Below are 19,259 nucleotides of genomic sequence, written 5' to 3'. Positions count from 1 at the left end.
TTTGACATGAAACAAACTGGAACTAAACAATAAATAACAATCTGTTGCCAATTTATTTTACAAAAATGAAAGTTCGAAATATTCCTTTAGCCAATTACAGTGATCTTTTTTTCTACTATTTTAGTTTGGATGGCAACAGACATGCTTTCTTCTTTCTTTTTATTTTAGCAGACGTAAATTATAAGTTGGCCAAGTGTCACGTTGGTAAGTAATTTATTAAAAAATTGTAGTCTAAACATTTCTTTTCCACTAACGACTTTTTATTGCATGTTAGTTATTGACTTATTGATCAACTTTATCGTAATAATTTCTGCTATTTATGTGGCTTGAATATTTACAATCGGATTGGGTTATTATAGTATGATGAGTTGAGGAATTTAACAACTAAAAGGATGTTAATATGAAAAAATTAATTATAATTTCGTTATCAAAATTGTTTATATTGGTAATGTCAAGGATTGTTTACGTACTTGATTTAGAAATGAGGACACTTTACCATTACTATACATTATAGAGAGGAATACTATCACTGTTTAGCGTGGTCTTCGATCCGTAGTTCCACATAAGAAATCTTAGTTCTTAATAGTACAAATTTTCGATTGTTCCCTTTCCAGTGAAATTAACTTTTAAAAAGTTAATATTTTTTAGAGCTTGCAATGATTTCTTTAAGCAAGTGAGATATGTAACTTTTCAACTAAAGAAAAAGGATAACAAAATATTAAGCAAATATCAAATAATAAGCTGTTAAGGTTACGATGTCTAACCTACAAATTTCATCCTTGGTGACCTAATAGGTCACAGCAAGGGATTAACTCGAAAGGTATAACTCGTAACCACCCATAGGCAAACAGCTAAATGTTTTATTTTTTTCATAATTGCTAGTTAGTTTTTTCATAATCTGTTTGGCACCTTGGCGATTGTAGTTGGCGCAACAGATCACGATACGGAAATATCCCCAAAAATTATTAATAGAATAAAAAAATTTCATTGTAACTTGAGCTGTAATGCTCATAAATTCTTCTTCTTTTAGCATAAATCGTTCTGCTACATGCATTTGAGCTCTAATTGCTTTAGGGGCAACCCTCTAAAAATAGTAATTTTAAAATGCAATGAAATCTCATATCACGCAGACACTGGCATATGTATATACATATGTCTGTGTGTATATATATATATATATAAAAATTTCTTCATATAATCTTTTTGCACTATAAATAATTTTTATTTTTAACAGTGACTCTTGATAAATATCATTAGCTGGATTGTGCAAACACTCCACACTAGCATACTATGAGAATAATCGTTGAAAATTAACACCTAAATAACATGAAAATGATATGAAAACATGACATCTAACTCTAACATGAAAATATTATAAACATTCAAAACATTAGAGCATTGAAAACATTGGAACATAGAAATTTTATAAAAAATACATAAACAGAAAGTAATTAGAAAGTCATTTAGTTTGCATGTTTTGTAATAAGCTCACGAGCCCACCAGTATCTATCTCATATGTTTCCTACCACTGCTCATCAAACCCCCAGGTTCTCAGCATTCATCAGGGCGTCTTTGTACAAATAAAATCAAAGAAGTCATTAATTATTTTACCATTAAGCTGAGACAAAACAATTAAGGTGATATTGTGCATCACATAAATCGTTGACTGGTATCAATGAAAATGGATATTGATAAAAATACTGAAAATGAGTATTTCTTTCGGGTTAGATAAAATGTATGTTATATTATCATGGCTGATTACAGAGATCTTAGTTCTACAATAAGTAAAAGCTAGTTCTGCCAGTCAATAAAGGAGCACTATACCATGGTAGATGCTTTCTCTGGAAAGTTCTCTTTTTCACCGGCATAAGTAATTTTAAGTAAAAATATCAAAGAGTGAGTTTGAATTAACCTAGAGTTAACCAAGAAGTTTCAAATGCTGAAAAAATCTTTTCGAATTATCAAAATCCCCGTGGCAGAAACACGGGGACACAGCGACATTGTCGCAGAAAGCGACTGAGTTCTTGCAGAAAGATTTTTTTTATTTGGGAAATAAAAATTTTTGGTTTGCCACAAGCAAAAGTTCTCAAAAAAGATTCTGCAAAAACAGAAGCTGTTGTACCAAAAAAAAAAAAAAAAAAAGCATTTTCTATAGAAACAAAAAGTTTCTGCAGAAGCAATAATGGTTGTGCAAAATTTTTTTCTTACAGAATTGTTTTAAATATTTTTTTTTCTAGCGTACCGCGGAAACAGAAAGCGCTCGTAATTCTCCGTTAATCTCCAACACAAACAGTTACTGGCTAAAAAGGGGAGAATTTTTTTCCCCTTTATTAAGCTATTTTTGGAAATTTGCCAACTTCAGCTTCTATGGGTTATAGTCAATTCTATTTTATTATTTTGATTACTCAACTTCCATATTAATTTTTTCACCTGATTTGTTTCTGTACTTGATATAACTAATATAATGAAACATTAAATCATACTGTTTTAAACTGCTTTAATAATTTAATTTTGATACTGTTTTAAACTGATACTTCAAATTCAGTTATCTTGTTTTATAAATTTAATCTTTTTGTCCATTCTTAGCTATTTCTATAAGTTCTATCTTATTACAGGTTCTGGATAATCTTTATTTATGCTCTAGTAAGCATTTTTGTCTGCAGATCTATACATTTATAACTTTTCGTTATTATCGAAGATTATGCAAATTTATATTTAAACAATTTAAACTTATTAAGAAATGTAAACTTATATTATAAAATTTAAAAAAAAATCTACACAGTTTTATTCTATGCATGTAGACTTATTTTATAAACACGAATTTCATCTATTATTATAAATTCATTACACATACATTTATAACGATAAAAATATCTTGCAGAAAGATATTGGTTCTAGTTAGGTTTGTCGCAGAAAGTCAGAAAAAATTCTGCCACAGGGATCAAAATGCAATGCAATGATTTGAAATAAAAAAAAGTAATCCCGCCATAATTGATTTGAATATTGATATTTTTTAAACGTTTTTTCAGCACTTGGAAACTTTACAGTTTGCTGTAAGATTACTTAGACTTACTTTTCTTTAAACTTAAGTTTTAAATTAGGAATAAAGGTAAAACAGAATTTACCATGAAATGTTTCTTCCATGATACAGCATCCTCTTACTTAAAGAGTGTTAACTGGATGTCACTGCCATAAGATGTCATTGATATGACTGATTTTGTACCCCTTAATACTAAATATTGAAAAATATATCAAGAGAATTTTCTTATATTGCTAAAAATTTTAAAATCATATTTTTTAAATAATAATTTTTCTGTATAAAAACTAAAATAAAACATTTTTTTGTATACTCTTTTAAAACGGTACATTTCATATATCAATAATTAAAGGTGACATAAACTTATCATGACATAATCTTTTTTTTTTTTTTTGAAGGGAGGGGGGGGGGCATTGAAAAAGACAAAGTTTCTGATCGTGACAAATTTTATATTACCTTCTACGGGTCTGCCTATCAGAAACCAGAGCTTTTGAGTTTCCAGTTTTCTAATGGGTATTAACTGAATACTTTTAAAGTTTTCTAATGATCCTATGAATGTTTAGCAAAAATTACAAAACACTAAATCTTAACTAATTTCAGTTTGTTTTTCTGAATGTTTAAAAAAATCTAACCTTATAGTTTCACTTACTAATTTTAAATGACAGTGGTTATAAAATTACCAGTTAAATTAGGTGGGTATTTATATTGTTATTATTTATTATAATTCTTAATTATTTATATTTTGCACTTTGTTTTATAATTGTTTTAAATATGTGGTATAGGCACGATAATCTGAATTTCCTTTAAAATAAAATAAAGTCTTTTGCCCTGAAGGATTGCTTGTATTTAAAAATTAATCAACTATACTTGACTAAAAAGAGGAACTCGAAAAGAGAACAAAAAGAGAACTCAAGAGAGAGAGAACTAAGTTTTACTAAAACAATGGATTAATAATAGAATTATTTTGAAAAAGCACTTAAAATCGCAATAACTTTAGAATAAATAAAAAAATTTCAAAAAATACTTGTTAACACTATAAATAAAACTAGGCCTTTTTAGAATGTTGAATTTCAACACTGTAGTAGAGATAAGAGGGGCTCATCCGAACCCCAAATGGGCGCGTTTGTTTAAAGGTTTTGAAAGAGCTATGACTCAATAAAATTTTATTTAACTGTTTTACTACTTTTGAACTAACGTTTGATTCATTATTAAGCATAAAAAAGGTCAAATTTATGAGGTATGAAAAATTACTGCGATCTGATGTATATCTCGGGTTGGAACCTCCAAAAGTAAGCCCAAACTGAACTCTGGTAATTATTTAAATGCGTTATTTGAAATTCGCGTGTTATGAAAATAACTTGGATTTACGATTAAATCGGCACAAAGCGCGTCAGAAAGCGATTATTTTGGGCAATTTGAAACTCCCGTATCATAATGATCTCTTGGTAAAAATACGGGATTTTTAAAATCACGCGGAAAAGTGTAGCAATAACTACCTTTAAAAAGTCACTAAGATTTACGATGAAATCTTGCTTAAATAAAGCACGATAAAAAGTGATAAATTATTACATGCGCGATTTATAACTCACTAGTCCTAATTAAATGTATTAGGGTTGTAAAAACTACATGGAAATTAGGAAGTATAACTGCCAAAGAAAAAAGTTATTGGATTTATATTGATATCGACAAAGAAAACTCATCACAAAGTGATTGCTCAAATTCGAAATTCCCGTATCGTGATATCATATTAAAAATATTTGGGTTTTTAAAAATCATGCGGAATTCCAAAGGAGTATCGCGGAAAAGCGATCGAGATACTATATAGATTTACAGCAAGATCTGTGCATGTTGAGCGCGTCAAAAAGTGATAACTCTAATATGCGATTCCAAATTTTCGGCATTTTTTATTTTTCAAAGATAAATAATATTAATAGTAATCTCTTTTTAGTGGGTTTAGAAAAGCTCTCTCTCAGGCCGCACATCAGCAGCCGGAGATCTGAGTGAGGCTCGCTGGTCGCAGCTTGTACACTCCTATATAAAAGCAAAAATATTAAAATCCAATTTATTTCGGAACAGTTTTATTATTGTTTATTTAGAATAAATTCTATTAGAAAAACTCCCAATTTTATTCAACATTCACGGGCGTCGTTGGCAGAGGGACTGTGGAGGAATATGTACCCCTCAATAATTTATGTCTCTAAAATTCCTTCTCAATGGACAACTAGTCAAATTTTCATTTTTGTAACGTTGATAAGCTAACCGGGAACAGTTAACCGAGCTTTATGCCAATCTTTTCTTTGCTCTGAATCTGTGAATAAAAATCGGTTTTAAAGCGTGCGAAAAGGTTTTATAAATACACAAACCTAAGCTCGTTACATAATAGAATCGGTTGTACACATTGATCAGTGGTTGATGCAATATTTTAACTAAATAAAGACAAGTTTCATAAATCATCACCGATTAAAATTATTTAAAGTTATTTACAAGAAGAAAAAAAAGAAATAATTAATATTTTTGCAGTAACAGATGAAAGATTTTTTTTCTTCTTACGTGTGAAATTTAGAGAAATATTATGACTGTGTATTTTAATTTCATTCCTCTCTAAAAACATTTCATTCAACCTCTAAATATTGAAACCCTGCAACGCTTATGTCTACAAACATTGCGTTTTTGATAGAAAAAAAATATTTATCTATTTTTAAATCGCATCTCATACTTAAAATTCTCTGAATATTTGAAATGGGGATGCCCTAAATTGTGATTTTGGCCTGAAACTGACTATTTTGTATTCGGCCCTCAAATAATTCATTTATTCAAGGAAAATAAGCTCACTGAATGTAATGCAACCTTCAACCTTGTTATGAAATATTTTATTATGTGGAAAACCTTTCATGCATAATGAATTTAAATTGATATAAATAAACATTAACATACATGATGTCTACGGAATAAGTTCGTAGAATAGATGTTTTCAGATTCGTAAGTTTTTTAAAATTTTATGTAGCATTTAATTTATTATTCACAAAAAAACAAATCCATTTGTGTGTGTAGGTGAGTATGTTTTACAAGGGAGGAAACAATCTTTTTGCTTAAGGACATTTTTAAACTTATTTGCTTTTACTTTCATAAGTGTATTATAAAGTTAAATTTAAATTTTTTTTTTAAATTTCAACTTTAAAAAGAATAGTTTGCAACATTGTTTAATTAGATATTTACTTTTTTACCCCAATTCAATTATTAATATCTATTATCACTAGATCGTATCCAGCCATCCAAATATTTAATTTTCCAGCATATAAACATTTAATGTTTCAGAAGAGCAAAGATTATGAAAGATTAGAATTCATTAAAATTAAGTAAAAAAAAAAAAAGGTTTAAATAATATCAGTAAGTAGATTCAACATACAGATTAAACTGCTGAGACCAAATAAATGAAGAAAAAAGAAAAAGTAAAAAATTACAAAATATTATATTAAAAATTATCCAAAAATTCTAAGTAAAGTAAATTCTAAAAGAGCAAAAAATTATGTTTTATTGATGAACAACTACTCTGTCAGTACATTGAATAAAAAGCACAGCACAACATGTAAATTTGAAATTTCAATATTTAAAATTTTTTGAACCAGGCACTTTCAGTTATTCTATTTGAAAATCTTAAAACTGAAACCTAACTTACGCGTAAAATAAAATTTTTACGTAAATTTTTGTTTTCAAATGCATGGATTTCGATCCAAAAAAGAAAGAATAATGAAAAGTCTGCTCACAGTGTCAATTTAAGTTTTAGTTTGCTACCACTAGATAAAAGCTTCTTTAAAGAACGTAAAAGTTGACAGGAATGTAATTATTAATATTTTTTCTATCTATATTAAAAAATAGTAAGTGCCGCTATAGCTGTTTTGGATATTAAACTTAACGTTGCATTTTGTTTTGCCGTGCTGTCAGACTTAGAAACTTGAAATTACGTAGAATGGTATTCGGAGTACAATGGAATAAAAAAAAATTAAAGAATCTATAGTCAGTTCGAGAATTTTTAACTGTCAAGCTTGTAGGAAAAAATATCACAAAACCCGCTCTACGAGAATGCAACTAGAGAGTTTAATATGCTAAAAGTTTGTTTTTTACTTTAATCTGTTTGAAAGTAATTGCAATTTTAAAAGCTTTTTTTACAAATTTATTTAACTTTTTTTTGGGAGAGGGGGGGGGGTGCTTTACTTCTCATTTTGCTTAGCTGCACAAAATCTGGATCACTTAGGATGAAGGTATGTAGGAAAAAGTACAGAGTAGAACGGAATGGAAAAAAAAATTATATTCCCATATTAGTTCAAGAATTATTAACTGTTAAACTTGTAGGGGGAAAATACCATGTTGGATCGATCTGTAACCCTTTGAAATGCAACTACGAAGTTAAAATTTGACATGCTAAAAAAGCCATTTTTATTTGTGAACTTAATGCAAATTTTGCTCCGAAATTTCAATCTATTCAAAAGTTATCGCCAATTTAAGTGCATTTTCGTAATTTTGTTCAGCTTTTTTGTTTTAAATATTGACTATTTATCTATTGTAGAAAATTAATTTTTTCCATACGAGATCTTTATTTTATCAAATAATTTATTGCTCAAATCTTAACATTTATAGCCAAATATTTTTAAAATATAAAGACTTAATAAATAAAAAGACTTAATAAAGAGCATTAAAATCGTTTCCTATTTTAAATTGTTATAATTATCGTCAACAAGTATAATTACTCCTCATTTATTTCTTTTTGTATTGAGTCCCACAATCAGTATTCCTTAGGTTAATTTTTTTTCATCCCAATGCAGATGATGATTTTTCTAATTCTGGGTAATCGCCTATTTCGTTACGATTAACGTATTAACAAAATGTTCTGTGTTTCTTTTTTAAATTATTGACTATGAATGAGAATCAATTATGGGGGTGACTTAGCGGAGCCACCTAAAAAAAGTCCTCACATTTTTGTAGTTAGCCAAGAAAAATAAAATAAAAATACATGTGATAATAAAGAGATAATATGTAGATACAATAAATGTTGATAATTTTCCGGAGTTTATTAACTTTTTAAATATGTTAATAATGTGTAAAATCCTATAAATGTTCGTAGATGGAATATCTACTAGATTCATGAACTGGTGATCGCATGCTTTCAAAACCAGTTCCTTATCTGGGAGTTTCATGAGCAATTTAACGCTTGGTACGAATTAATTGGAATTTATTTAGTTAAATTATTCTATGGCTTGTATTGTTATTTCCTTTGTACATTTTTAAATTTAGAACATTTTTAAATTTAGAAAATAAGTAACTAACCTTTTAAATACCAAGTTTTAACTTTTATTAAACTTATCTCAGCCTTTGTTGAATGTAGTTGTAGGTTTCTATTCTTTTTTAAACCACTTAAGTCGCAATCTTTCTTTATTTGAAATAGTTACTATTTATTGATTAATCTAATAAAATTGTTCATTCAATCTTGATTTTAGTATAGTTTGCATTACTCCGAATTGGAAAAGTTTGTGTTTTGGTATTTGTTTATTTATTAAGTTGCTTTTGTGGTTGATTGCATCATCAACGGAGAAAAAAAGCTTTTACAGGAATGTGTTGGATTCATGTATTTGTTCAGATATATTTATACACGTTTACTTTCGCACTGATTTGTTTATTCATATTATGATGGTGCCATGCTTTAACAGACCAAAGACGCAGAATATCATAAATCAAGTTATCGTGCACGTAACAATTTTTCCCTTCTCTGATAGGTCACTTATGAATGGCGAAATATTATCAAACGATTAAAAATTAAAAAAAAAAGATTTTTTGAAGTTTACAGATAAATATTTCGATTCTATAAAAGGTAATTTGCATTTGAAGTATTTCTTAGTGGTTCTCTTTTTAGAAGCGATAAAAATTATCTATCATCGGGATTTCTAAAGGTAGTTAATTTTTTGTGAAATTTTATTAGTTGGGAAGAATAGAGATTTTCATAAAATTACCTTAGTTATATCTGCGAATGTTTGCTAACTTAAATAGCGATATGTTTGCTGCACTTGCTAAATCTAATGTTCCTAAACAAGTTTGTTTTCAAATGGTTGAACGAGTTTTTTTAAATTATCTTAGCGATGGCAAATACCAAGGTGAAATTGACAAAATAAATATTCTGGGGGATATTTATTCAGGGGTCAGTGTAGGACAAATCTGGGTCCGTTAATAGTCCCCTCATAAAAGGAAGAGAAAAAATTCATTATTAAAATCGACCCCTCTTAAAAATTATGTAAAATGTCTGTCAATGACGTCTTTAATTCATTATTTTAAAATGAAAACTCTTTGGTAGACTTTTTTTTTTTCAAAAACTGGACTTTATTTTCATATTTTCCTCAAGATTGAGTAGTTTTCACAAAATTCTGAAGAAAAAAAAAACTGGTTTATTGTTTAAAAAAAAAAAACAAAAAAAAAACATGAAAACTGGTCTTGTAATAGGTCTTGTGTGTGTAGAAAAATAATGACTTGATTAGCGAGCAGTTTTCATCATAAGAACTTATAATTTTAGTTTTTTATCTAGATTGCAAAAAAGATGTTTTCTATTAAACTAATTTAGATTACAATTTTTTTTAAAATTATGATAGAAAGAGTGTTTTCTGATACAGCTGTATTTCTTTTTAAAGATAATACAAATTAATAAAAAAAATTGTGTTTTATATTTTTTGATGATTTAATTTAGAATTTATATAAAATAATGTCTAAAGCCGAGTCGGGTAAAAAAAAAATTATCTACTTTATTTTCTTAAAAAATAGATGGAAAAAAAAGTTGCTTTTGTTATCAAAACTAGTTATGCAAGTTAACATTGTTGATCAGGGACGAGTTAACACGTCTTTGCATTTGTATTATCTATGTTAATTTATGAAACCCAGGGCGATATAGAATGTTTCAAATTTTAATTTAATTTCATTCAGTATAAATAAAACTTATTTGGAATATTTTACTTTACATGCATATTCAATTACAAAATAATAGCTGATACAAATTCCTAGTCAACAAATTATTGAATAATTGAAATAGTTTTAAAAATATAAATTTGGAAAACAAAGCATCCTTCTCTTTTTCAATTCGTTTTTGTATAAAAATCACTTGAGGTGAATTGTTTTAACTGTTACCATTGAAAAAGTAGATCTAGTGAAACTACTTTAAGTTATTGCATCAGATTTTAGTTAATGAATTGTTTGTTAATGAATTTTGATTATTTCTACATATTCCCAAAATTATGAGTAGAGTTTTAACAAAACTCTGAAGGGGAGAAGAAAAAAAATTGGTTTATTGTAAAAAAAAACTGATCGTGCAAAAAAATAATGACTTATTTAGCGAGCAGTTTTCATCATGAAACCACATTTTCTATGTTGATTATGTTATGAGATGTTTTCTATTAAACTAATTTTGATTCAAAAGAACAATATTATTAATTATGAGAGAAAAAAAGTGTTTAATGATTCAGCTGTATTTGGAATAATTGAAATACAAGTTAGGAATACAAAGCATCCTTCTCTTTTTCAATTCGTTTTTGTATAAAAATCTCTTAAGGTGAATTGTTTTAACTGTTACCATTGAAAAAGTAGTTCTAGTGAAACCAATTTGAGTTATTGCATCAGATTTTAGTTAATGAATTATTTGTTACCCCTGAGAGCTTCGGAAATAATTTTGATTAACTTCCTTTAAAGAGAAAGGAATTCTTTTATCTACCAATATAGGTCATTTCTACGGAATCATAATGAACTAGACACACCTTCGCCAAAGCCGGTTATTAACCAATGCGAAAATAGTTTCAATTTCCCTAAAACGAAACCGCGCCATTCTTTCCCTTTAGTTTTGATTACATTATTTTTAATCTGCATAAGTATCTATTTTTTCTCCCACGGTGGAAGCTTTTTTTTTTTTTTTTCTCCTTTGCCATTTCCCACATTGTTTATTTTTACCAAATTAATAACAATCGTTCCGTAATTAAAGTTGTGCAATATATCGTGAATTATTGATGTATTCAAAATTCCTGATAACGATATTTTAAGTATTATTTGCTCTATGTAACGTGAATGTCATTCTTTTATGATCAGGGGCGGATTAAGCGTACGCGGGGACCAAGGCCATTTAAATTTTTGGAGCCCTTAGACTAAATTTTTTTCTCGTATATTTTTTATTTATTCAAATATAAGAGTATTATATGTCTTTTCATTTAAGAAAGCATATTTAAAATTAAAATAATAATAAATTAAATTTTACTTTATTTTATTAAATTAGAACTGAAAAAATTAACCATAAAATTTTGAAAAATCATTGTTTTTCTTAATTTTTCTCAATTTATTTTCAAAAAATCAATTTTAAGGGGGCCCCTAAATTAAATTAAATTTATCTAATCATTGGGGGCCTTAGACCATGGCCTAGTCTGGCTTAATGGGTAATCCGGCCTTGTTTATGATAAATATCAAATACTATAATATCGCGACTTTTATCGGATACGATAATCTAGCAACAACTATCGATGACTAGTAATATGCAATACGAAAACTATCGATATCGAATACAATATTATTATGAATAATTAGTAAATTTCATCTAAGTAGTGAAAATATTAACGAAAGTAAAATTTTAGTTAGTTAAATGCATAAAAATAGTGATATACCGTGAAGTATTGATATTTCCTGATTTTAAATTGGGAAACTAAAATTTCTGTATCACCTATTTGTGATTTTTTTTTTTTTTTTTTTTTTTTTTTTTTTTTAATTTTGAATATTGATCGTTAAGTGTTTGATTTGTAATAGCTTCTTGATTATTGTGGGTGAGGATCATTTTATACAAATGAAAGATCAATAATTAAATTCCTACCTATAAACATTTTTTTTTTTTTCATTTATGAAAGAAAATCATAAAATTACATATGATATGCACAACGTTTGTAATATGATTTGGAATTTTTTTTTTTTAATTTAAAGTTATTATCCATAATAGTGAATTGTCATTGGATCTTAATTATTTGTCAGTGAAAAGTGGGAACTTCTTATAGCAAATATTCTGCAAAATGTTTTATTTTAATTATTAGTTCATAGTATTTATTAACTATTTCCATTTTAATCTAGTGAATTGAGAGTGACGATTTCTATTTTCATTTATAAGATGTGACAACTAACATTCAATTTCTTTTTCAGACGCAAATTTAATTTAGAAAAATGGCTGCTCAAACCAATGGTGATCATGTATCCCCAGAACAAAAACTCAGTTTAGTTACAAGAAATTTACAAGTAAAGTAATTTGTTTCTTCCTAATTTAACATATGACTGTCAATTATAAATGTCTTTTTCTAGCTATTAAATTGTTAATGTTTTTACTGTAGTCTTATGCATAAGATATTTTATTGTATGTAACACATATATAATATGCCAGATAGACCATAGAAATCAATAAAATGAAAAATCTTAACAAATAAATTTTTATTAAATATTATCAACAAAAAAATCTATCTTATAATACATAATTTGGTATTGTTTTTTAGCATGTAGATCTGTGATTGATTTGATTAATCTTTTTCATTTGCCCTAAATTATGTACCTATCACAATCTGATAATAAATAGTCCCTTTATGAAAATGCTGGTTTACTGTTTCACTAATGTTAATTAGCTATTATTAGTATTGGTCTTTCTATTGAGCAGACGTGATAAAACAGAAATTTCGCTAACACAGATATTTTTGGATACCTTTTTGCTAAAAACGCAGCCCCTATTTATAATATGACTTATCTACCTCCATCTATTACTTTGCACATTTATAATAATTCTATCCATTGATATATAATACAAAGAATTATCACTGATACATTTTTAATTATCACTTATAACATTTTAAATTATCACTGATTAAATACCAGCATCAAGAAAAAGCAACAATGTAATATGATATTCAGAATTATTCTAATTTTTTTCCTTCAGGTAATGATAAAGAGAAAAAGTTTTTATTTTTAAAGTTATGCTCTAATTTTGCACTCACACTATTTATTTATTTGTGCTAGAGAAATACACACCTCCTGAGACCCATAAAAAAAATTTTTCGTGTCTCTTCTACATTTTTTTTACATACATATTGCATTATAGCGAGTGGAATCACTATAAAAATAGTAAATACACAGATATAAATAAATATTTATTAATTTCAATTAGTTACCCTCGTATTCCTTTGTGAACATGTGGTAGTTATTGCTAAAGCAAATGATGGTCTTAATAAACAGTAACGTAAGTTTGAGGAAATAGTATTGTTAGTATTTATGTAAAATGTTGTAATCTTGTGATAGTAATTATTGCATAATTTTTTATGTAGGAAACTTTAGGAGAAGACAAATTAAAAGAAATTCTGAAGGAACGTGATTTGAAAGTCTATTGGGGAACAGCAACTACTGGCAAGCCACATGTTGCATATTTTGTGCCTATGTCTAAAATTGCTGATTTTTTAAAAGCTGATTGTGAGGTAAAAGTAGTGTTTTAAAAAAATAAAAATAGTATTTAAATTTTTGAGTTGCTTAATTATTGTAAAATTAATCGTAACCAAATTTAAAATTCATCTCTTGTTTCTTATTTTACTTCAGTTTTGGAATAACTAAGTTGTTTAGATTTAATTTCTTCTATTTTACTTTAGTGAGTTATTTTTAGAATAAATTAGTTATTTAGAATTCTTATCTCCTATTTTACTTTATTGAGATATTTTTACAATAACTTAGTTAATTTCAATAATCACATACTGTTAGCTATTATGCAAAAAAAAAAAAGTCTTGTCCTTCCTGTAGTTCTTATTTTCTGAATGAACTATGTTGTAGTTAGCTGTCAAATATTTCTTAACTTTTAAGGTTTTCAAATTTATTACATTTATCATTTTATTCTTCCGTGAATCTTTCTATTGTACTACCTTAAAGGGAATGAATTTCTTTTGAAATGTGTAATCTTCAAGGTGGTTCATTATTCTGGGGTTTCACAAGCATACCTGCCAACTTTTACGCATTTGGCGTAAAATTTAATTCTTATATTTAAAGTGGTAGTAAATATATACTATTTTTTCTTTTATAAACTAAATTTTTAAATGATTTTCATCACCACTATTCTTAAGAAAATTAAGCATATATATTAATATGTGTTACCATCATGGTAGGCAGCTTAAGCTTTTTCAAATACAATGCATTTTTTTGCTTAAAATTGAAATTTTTATTCCATTTTAATACCACTGGGAAAAATCATAATGGAAGGGATTAAAAGTTGGCAGGTATGCACAAGGGTATACAACAAGGTACGTTCTGGGCACACTACAGGGTTTCTTTCAAAGTTATTTTTTATCATGATTTTGTACCTTTGTTTTATAAATCTTTAAATTTAAATACACCAAAAGCTTATATTCATGCTTTTTTTTTTATTGTTTTACCTTTAAATTTTTTAGCTTGTGTTTTTTCTGAAAATGTTAATCCAAAATTTACCTTACGGATTTTTTTTCTAAGTCGATAACTGTGAAATACTGCGTTTAATTGATATTTTTTCCATTTTCATGTCAGGCTTAATTTTTAATGGCATTTATAAGCTCTGTTTTTAACTCAGTTGTAAATTGGGTGAGAGCTATGCTAATATTAAAAAGTTTTTTTTTATTATTATTTTTTTTTATTTAATAGTCAAACTTTAAAATTAAAATCATTTCTGTAGAATGACTAATAATAAAATTTAAAGAAAAAATATTCAAATCTGGAAAGTCAATATTAATTTTAGAAAAAGAGGAGAACTTTAATTTTTAATCAAAAAAAAAACTTTTTTTATTGTGGTTTTGTGCTAAATATTATCTGGGTTCACTTTGCCTTTGTATCTCTATATTAATTCAAATTAAATTATTTTCTTTCTTGTAGGTTACCATATTGTTTGCTGATTTGCATGCTTATCTAGATAACATGAAAGCTCCCTGGGAGTTGCTTAATCTCAGAGAAAAGTATTATGAAGCTGTGATTAAAGCTATGTTGGAATCTATAGGAGTACCCTTAGATAAACTGAAATTCATTAAAGGCTCTGATTATCAACTCAGCAGGTTAGCATGCATTTATGTCTATTTTATATATTTTTACAAATTATTAAAATATTTTTATAAATCTGTGATACCAAATACAGTGAAATTTTTATTGCTCAAAAAATGAACAACAGTCAAAAATTAGTTAGAGCGAATTTAAAATTTGAATTCTCAAAAAACTATTCCTGTTTTTTTTATTTTAAAATTGTTAAAAGAGGGTTTGGAATATACCAAAGTATATATCAGATTTGAAATCTGCCTTGTTGCCTTTTTTTTTTCTTCGTTTCTTCGATAAGTTAAGAGTTCATTTTATTAAAACTTAGGTCAAGTTTGAAATCTCCCAATGTCAAAACTACACTTCTTAACAAGAGAAAGTCTTAATAAAGAAAAATAAATGAAAAGAAAAGAAATAATTAATATTTTTGAAGACAATTTTTGGCAGTGATATAAAAATAAAATTTATTAATTTCTGTTAGGAATAATAAGAGGGAATGATTAATAATTGTTATGGATCATAAAATATGTTTATTAGTGTACTTTTAACCAAATGTAAAGTAATTTAAAATTGAAAATGATTTACTTATTTATTATTAATATGAACAAGGTCTAAGTATTTTTCATTAATTTCAGTTTTAAAATACCAACTTTTGTTGCCTTGTCTGTTTTTTTATTTATTTATTATGTGAAATAACTTATTTCAATTCACCATACCCATATATGAAACCAACTTATGTAGAACAGACTGTTTGCTAAGTTAAACTGTTGCACCTTTTTACCCTCAAAGTATTAGTCCCAGTTTTTTTCTGAACATTCAGCTGCAAGCTTTTCTGTGTGAAAAAAAAAAAACAAGTTTTCTTGTTCTATGAAAAAGTAGTGTGTTGAAGGCGATTTTAGTACAATTTTGTCTTATGTGTAATCGCTTAAAGGATTAACTATTACTAGTAATGATACAGTATATGTCCTCTAGCACTTACGAGGAGGGTTGTAAAAAAGAGAAGTCAGGATTAAATTGGATTTTTTCTTAATTTCTTTTATTCATTAAAGTCTTTGAGAGACAATTTTCAAAGTAAATTTTTAACGTGAGAAATGTATTTATGCAAATGTGCCTTGCATTACTTATCTAACAGTGTTATTGTCTACTTATTTATGTGCAGTCAAAGAGGGCTTCTAAAATAAGCTCTACTATTTCAACAAGGATTACATCAGAACAAGAATTTTCTACAAGGATTTTACCAGTTAAAAGATGCTATTTTTTAAAAGTATCATTTTAAACTATGTGATTAGACTCACTGTTTAGGAAAATAGTATTTAAAATACATTTTTTTTAAATATTTTCCTATTTCATTGAATTGTGATTCTAATAATATTTTATATTGTATCTTGTTATAGCTGGTTTTAATTATATGTGATTTAGTATCTCAAATTTTTGTGAGAATACCTTAGTACATTATTTCCACTTTCTACTAATACATATTTTTAAAAAGGTTAGTTAAAATTTTAATGAACAGAATATAGAAGTAATGGAAATATAAATATTTCAATATATGTAATTTATATTCTATTCTATTATAAACTTAATATTTTGAGCTGATTTGTTAAAAATAAAATACAATTATGAGAAAACTTGAGTTTTTTCTAGTGGGTTTTCTCAGGTTGGGTAAAATCATAACAATCCTGCTCACAAGGGAAGTACACAGCTTAAAAATACCTGTTGAAGCAAAGTTGACCCGAAATTTAAGAGCATTTTTAAAAACCTTGGATAGGGTATATATTAGTTGCCTAGCTTGACTAAAATTTGCCCCATTAAAGTTTCAGTTCATTTTTAAACTAACAGAAATGATGTCCTGAGATTAGAACCAATGAGGTCCTAAGATTAAATCCCAGGTGGGAAGGTTGAATTATATCTCTAATTTTCTTTTCTGAAAGGGATTCATAACTATTTAATATTTTATTCATTTAATGAATTATTTTTTATTTTTTTATTTAGAACTTTAGAACAACTTAATAGAAATTTTAAATTTTTTTATTTAAAATATATAGATTATTGAAAAAAAATTTTTAAAATTTAATTAATAACATTTTATAATCTTTTTAAAATTACAATCTAATAAAAAATTTATTTTTTATTTAAATTGTATGGATTATTTTTAAAAAAATGTGTCATTCAAAATTTATATTAAAATTGTATAATTATTTTTTAAATAATTCCATGCATTTTAATTAAAAAATAAATATCTTTTAATTTTTTTTTTGCTTTTAAAAATTTAATTTTTTAAAAAAGAATAAATTTTAGCTAAAAAATAATAATTTATAAATTGAATAAAGCATATTAGATTGTTATCAATTTTCTTTAGAATAGAAAATTAGAAATAAAATTCAATCATCTCAACTGAGATCAGGACTCCCAACTCGAGACCTCTCTGGTAGAAGGCATCATTACACCACCATTGCACATAAGTCTGGAAGCTTTGTTAGTTTGAAAATAAATTAACTGAAACTTTAATAGGGCAGATTAGGTGACTAATTTTGTCCCTTTCCAAATTTTTCAAACATGCTCTTCAATTGAAGTTTAATTTTGTTTTGATAGGAATTTCCAAGATGTGTACTTCCCTTATATAATTTATATCATTACAGAAGCTAGTTCATAAAACCAATCTGATTTCTCTTTAATAATGTTGCTGTATGCTATAAGCTGTCTTATTTTAACTAAGCAAAGTTTATATTTTTAGAGAATATACTTTAGATGTGTACAGATTATCATCTTTAGTAACGGAGCATGATGCAAAGAAAGCTGGAGCTGAAGTTGTTAAACAAGTAGATCATCCTTTCCTAAGCAGTTTAATGTATCCAGGACTGCAAGTTAGTATACACACTTTTAATATAACATATTATTGATACAAAACTCGTATCATATTTATATTTAAAAATTACGTTGATTAAAGGGTTCTCTAAAATAATGTGCATCTACTATATATCGAGGTTATTTGTTAAACTCTATTGACACTATACGGTTTTAATAAATGCAAAGCAGATTTAAGTTTCATCAAAAACTTAAAAGAAAAATTTTTGAATTTAAACTAAAAGGCTTATTTGTTACGTGAAAATGATTTTTTTTCTATCTGTAAATGCATGAATCATGTGTAAATTGGCTGCACAATTTATTTAAGAAAGATGTAATTTTAAAAAAAAAATTTATTGCTACATTAATGATCTATTAATCATGTCATTTTCCTCTTAAATCAAATTCGATATGTTTTCTGAAAACGTGCATTGCTTACAGTTTTTAGGATTATAATTATTCTTTTGGTTCATTCCTTTTAGCATCATTTCAATCTATAATCACAAAATATTTCCTCAAATCTATGATTTTTCACTTATTTTATTATTATTTATTTATTTTTATTTTTTTTTTTGAAAATTTTCTATCGAACTATTTTTTCAAAAGTATTCAAAACTAATCTAGTAAAATTTTAAATCTATGGTCTGATAGTGGATGAGGTTAGGTACTGGCAATTTAGAATTTTCCATGCAGCATATTAGGGAATTAGTTAGTAATCAATTTTTAAATTTTGCAAAGTTATAAGTTTTGACATTTATACTGATAGTTTTATTTTAATGTAACATAATGTTATTTATTTAACCTACATTGTATAATTCCATATAACCTAAGTGTTTTTCAATTTCTATATTTTCTAACCAACTGAGCTGTTTCATATAATTTCATTTTCTTGTTAAAAATTTTAAAAGATTTAAATTTAAGATTAATTCTGTTATTTATTATAAAATAGTATTAAATTTTGTTTTTTTACTTTTTTTCTCTATGGCTGTGAAAAGCTTTCAGCAAGGCATTCTTACCTATTCTCACTTGTAAAAGTTTCGAATTTCTTGAACTGTTATTTATTACCATGTCATGAATATGATTTAATATAAGCTGTTACAAATATAACATACAGCTTATGGGAATAAAATGACCTGTTTTTTTTTTTTTTAATGAAAGATGATAATTTTATGACATAAAATTTTACCCATTTCTTTTTGTTGTATTTTTTTAAAGCATATTTCATTAGAAAATAATCAAAAACTTATTTTTAATGAACTATTTAGCTATAAACTATAACTAAGATCTGAATACAATAGATTCCCTTTTT

General features: G+C 26.5%; 1 protein-coding gene across 3 annotated transcripts in view; it reads left to right on the top strand.

Annotated features, from left to right (window-relative positions):
• Nucleotides 1–38: 38 nt before the first annotated feature.
• TyrRS (Tyrosyl-tRNA synthetase) overlaps nucleotides 39–19,259 on the top strand; it is a 31,165-nt gene continuing 11,944 nt past the window's right edge. The window contains exons 1-5 of one of the 3 annotated variants that reach the window (XM_087164247.1): nucleotides 39–204; nucleotides 12,236–12,328; nucleotides 13,399–13,545; nucleotides 14,957–15,132; nucleotides 17,841–17,970. In XM_087164247.1, coding sequence (XP_087020373.1) covers nucleotides 12,257–12,328; nucleotides 13,399–13,545; nucleotides 14,957–15,132; nucleotides 17,841–17,970 — 525 coding nt within the window. In that variant the 5' untranslated portion in view covers nucleotides 39–204; nucleotides 12,236–12,256. Of the gene's footprint in view, nucleotides 205–8,176; nucleotides 8,247–8,748; nucleotides 8,901–12,235; nucleotides 12,329–13,398; nucleotides 13,546–14,956; nucleotides 15,133–17,840; nucleotides 17,971–19,259 lie in introns of those variants that run through there. The other 2 variants (XM_087164249.1, XM_087164248.1) reach the window with 2 other exon arrangements.

The sequence above is a fragment of the Parasteatoda tepidariorum genome, chromosome 5 (genome assembly GCF_982258835.1).
Source record: "Parasteatoda tepidariorum strain Cologne lab strain chromosome 5, Ptep-v5.0, whole genome shotgun sequence".
NCBI lineage: Eukaryota > Metazoa > Arthropoda > Arachnida > Araneae > Theridiidae > Parasteatoda > Parasteatoda tepidariorum.
This window is presented reverse-complemented; position numbering and strand designations above follow the sequence as displayed.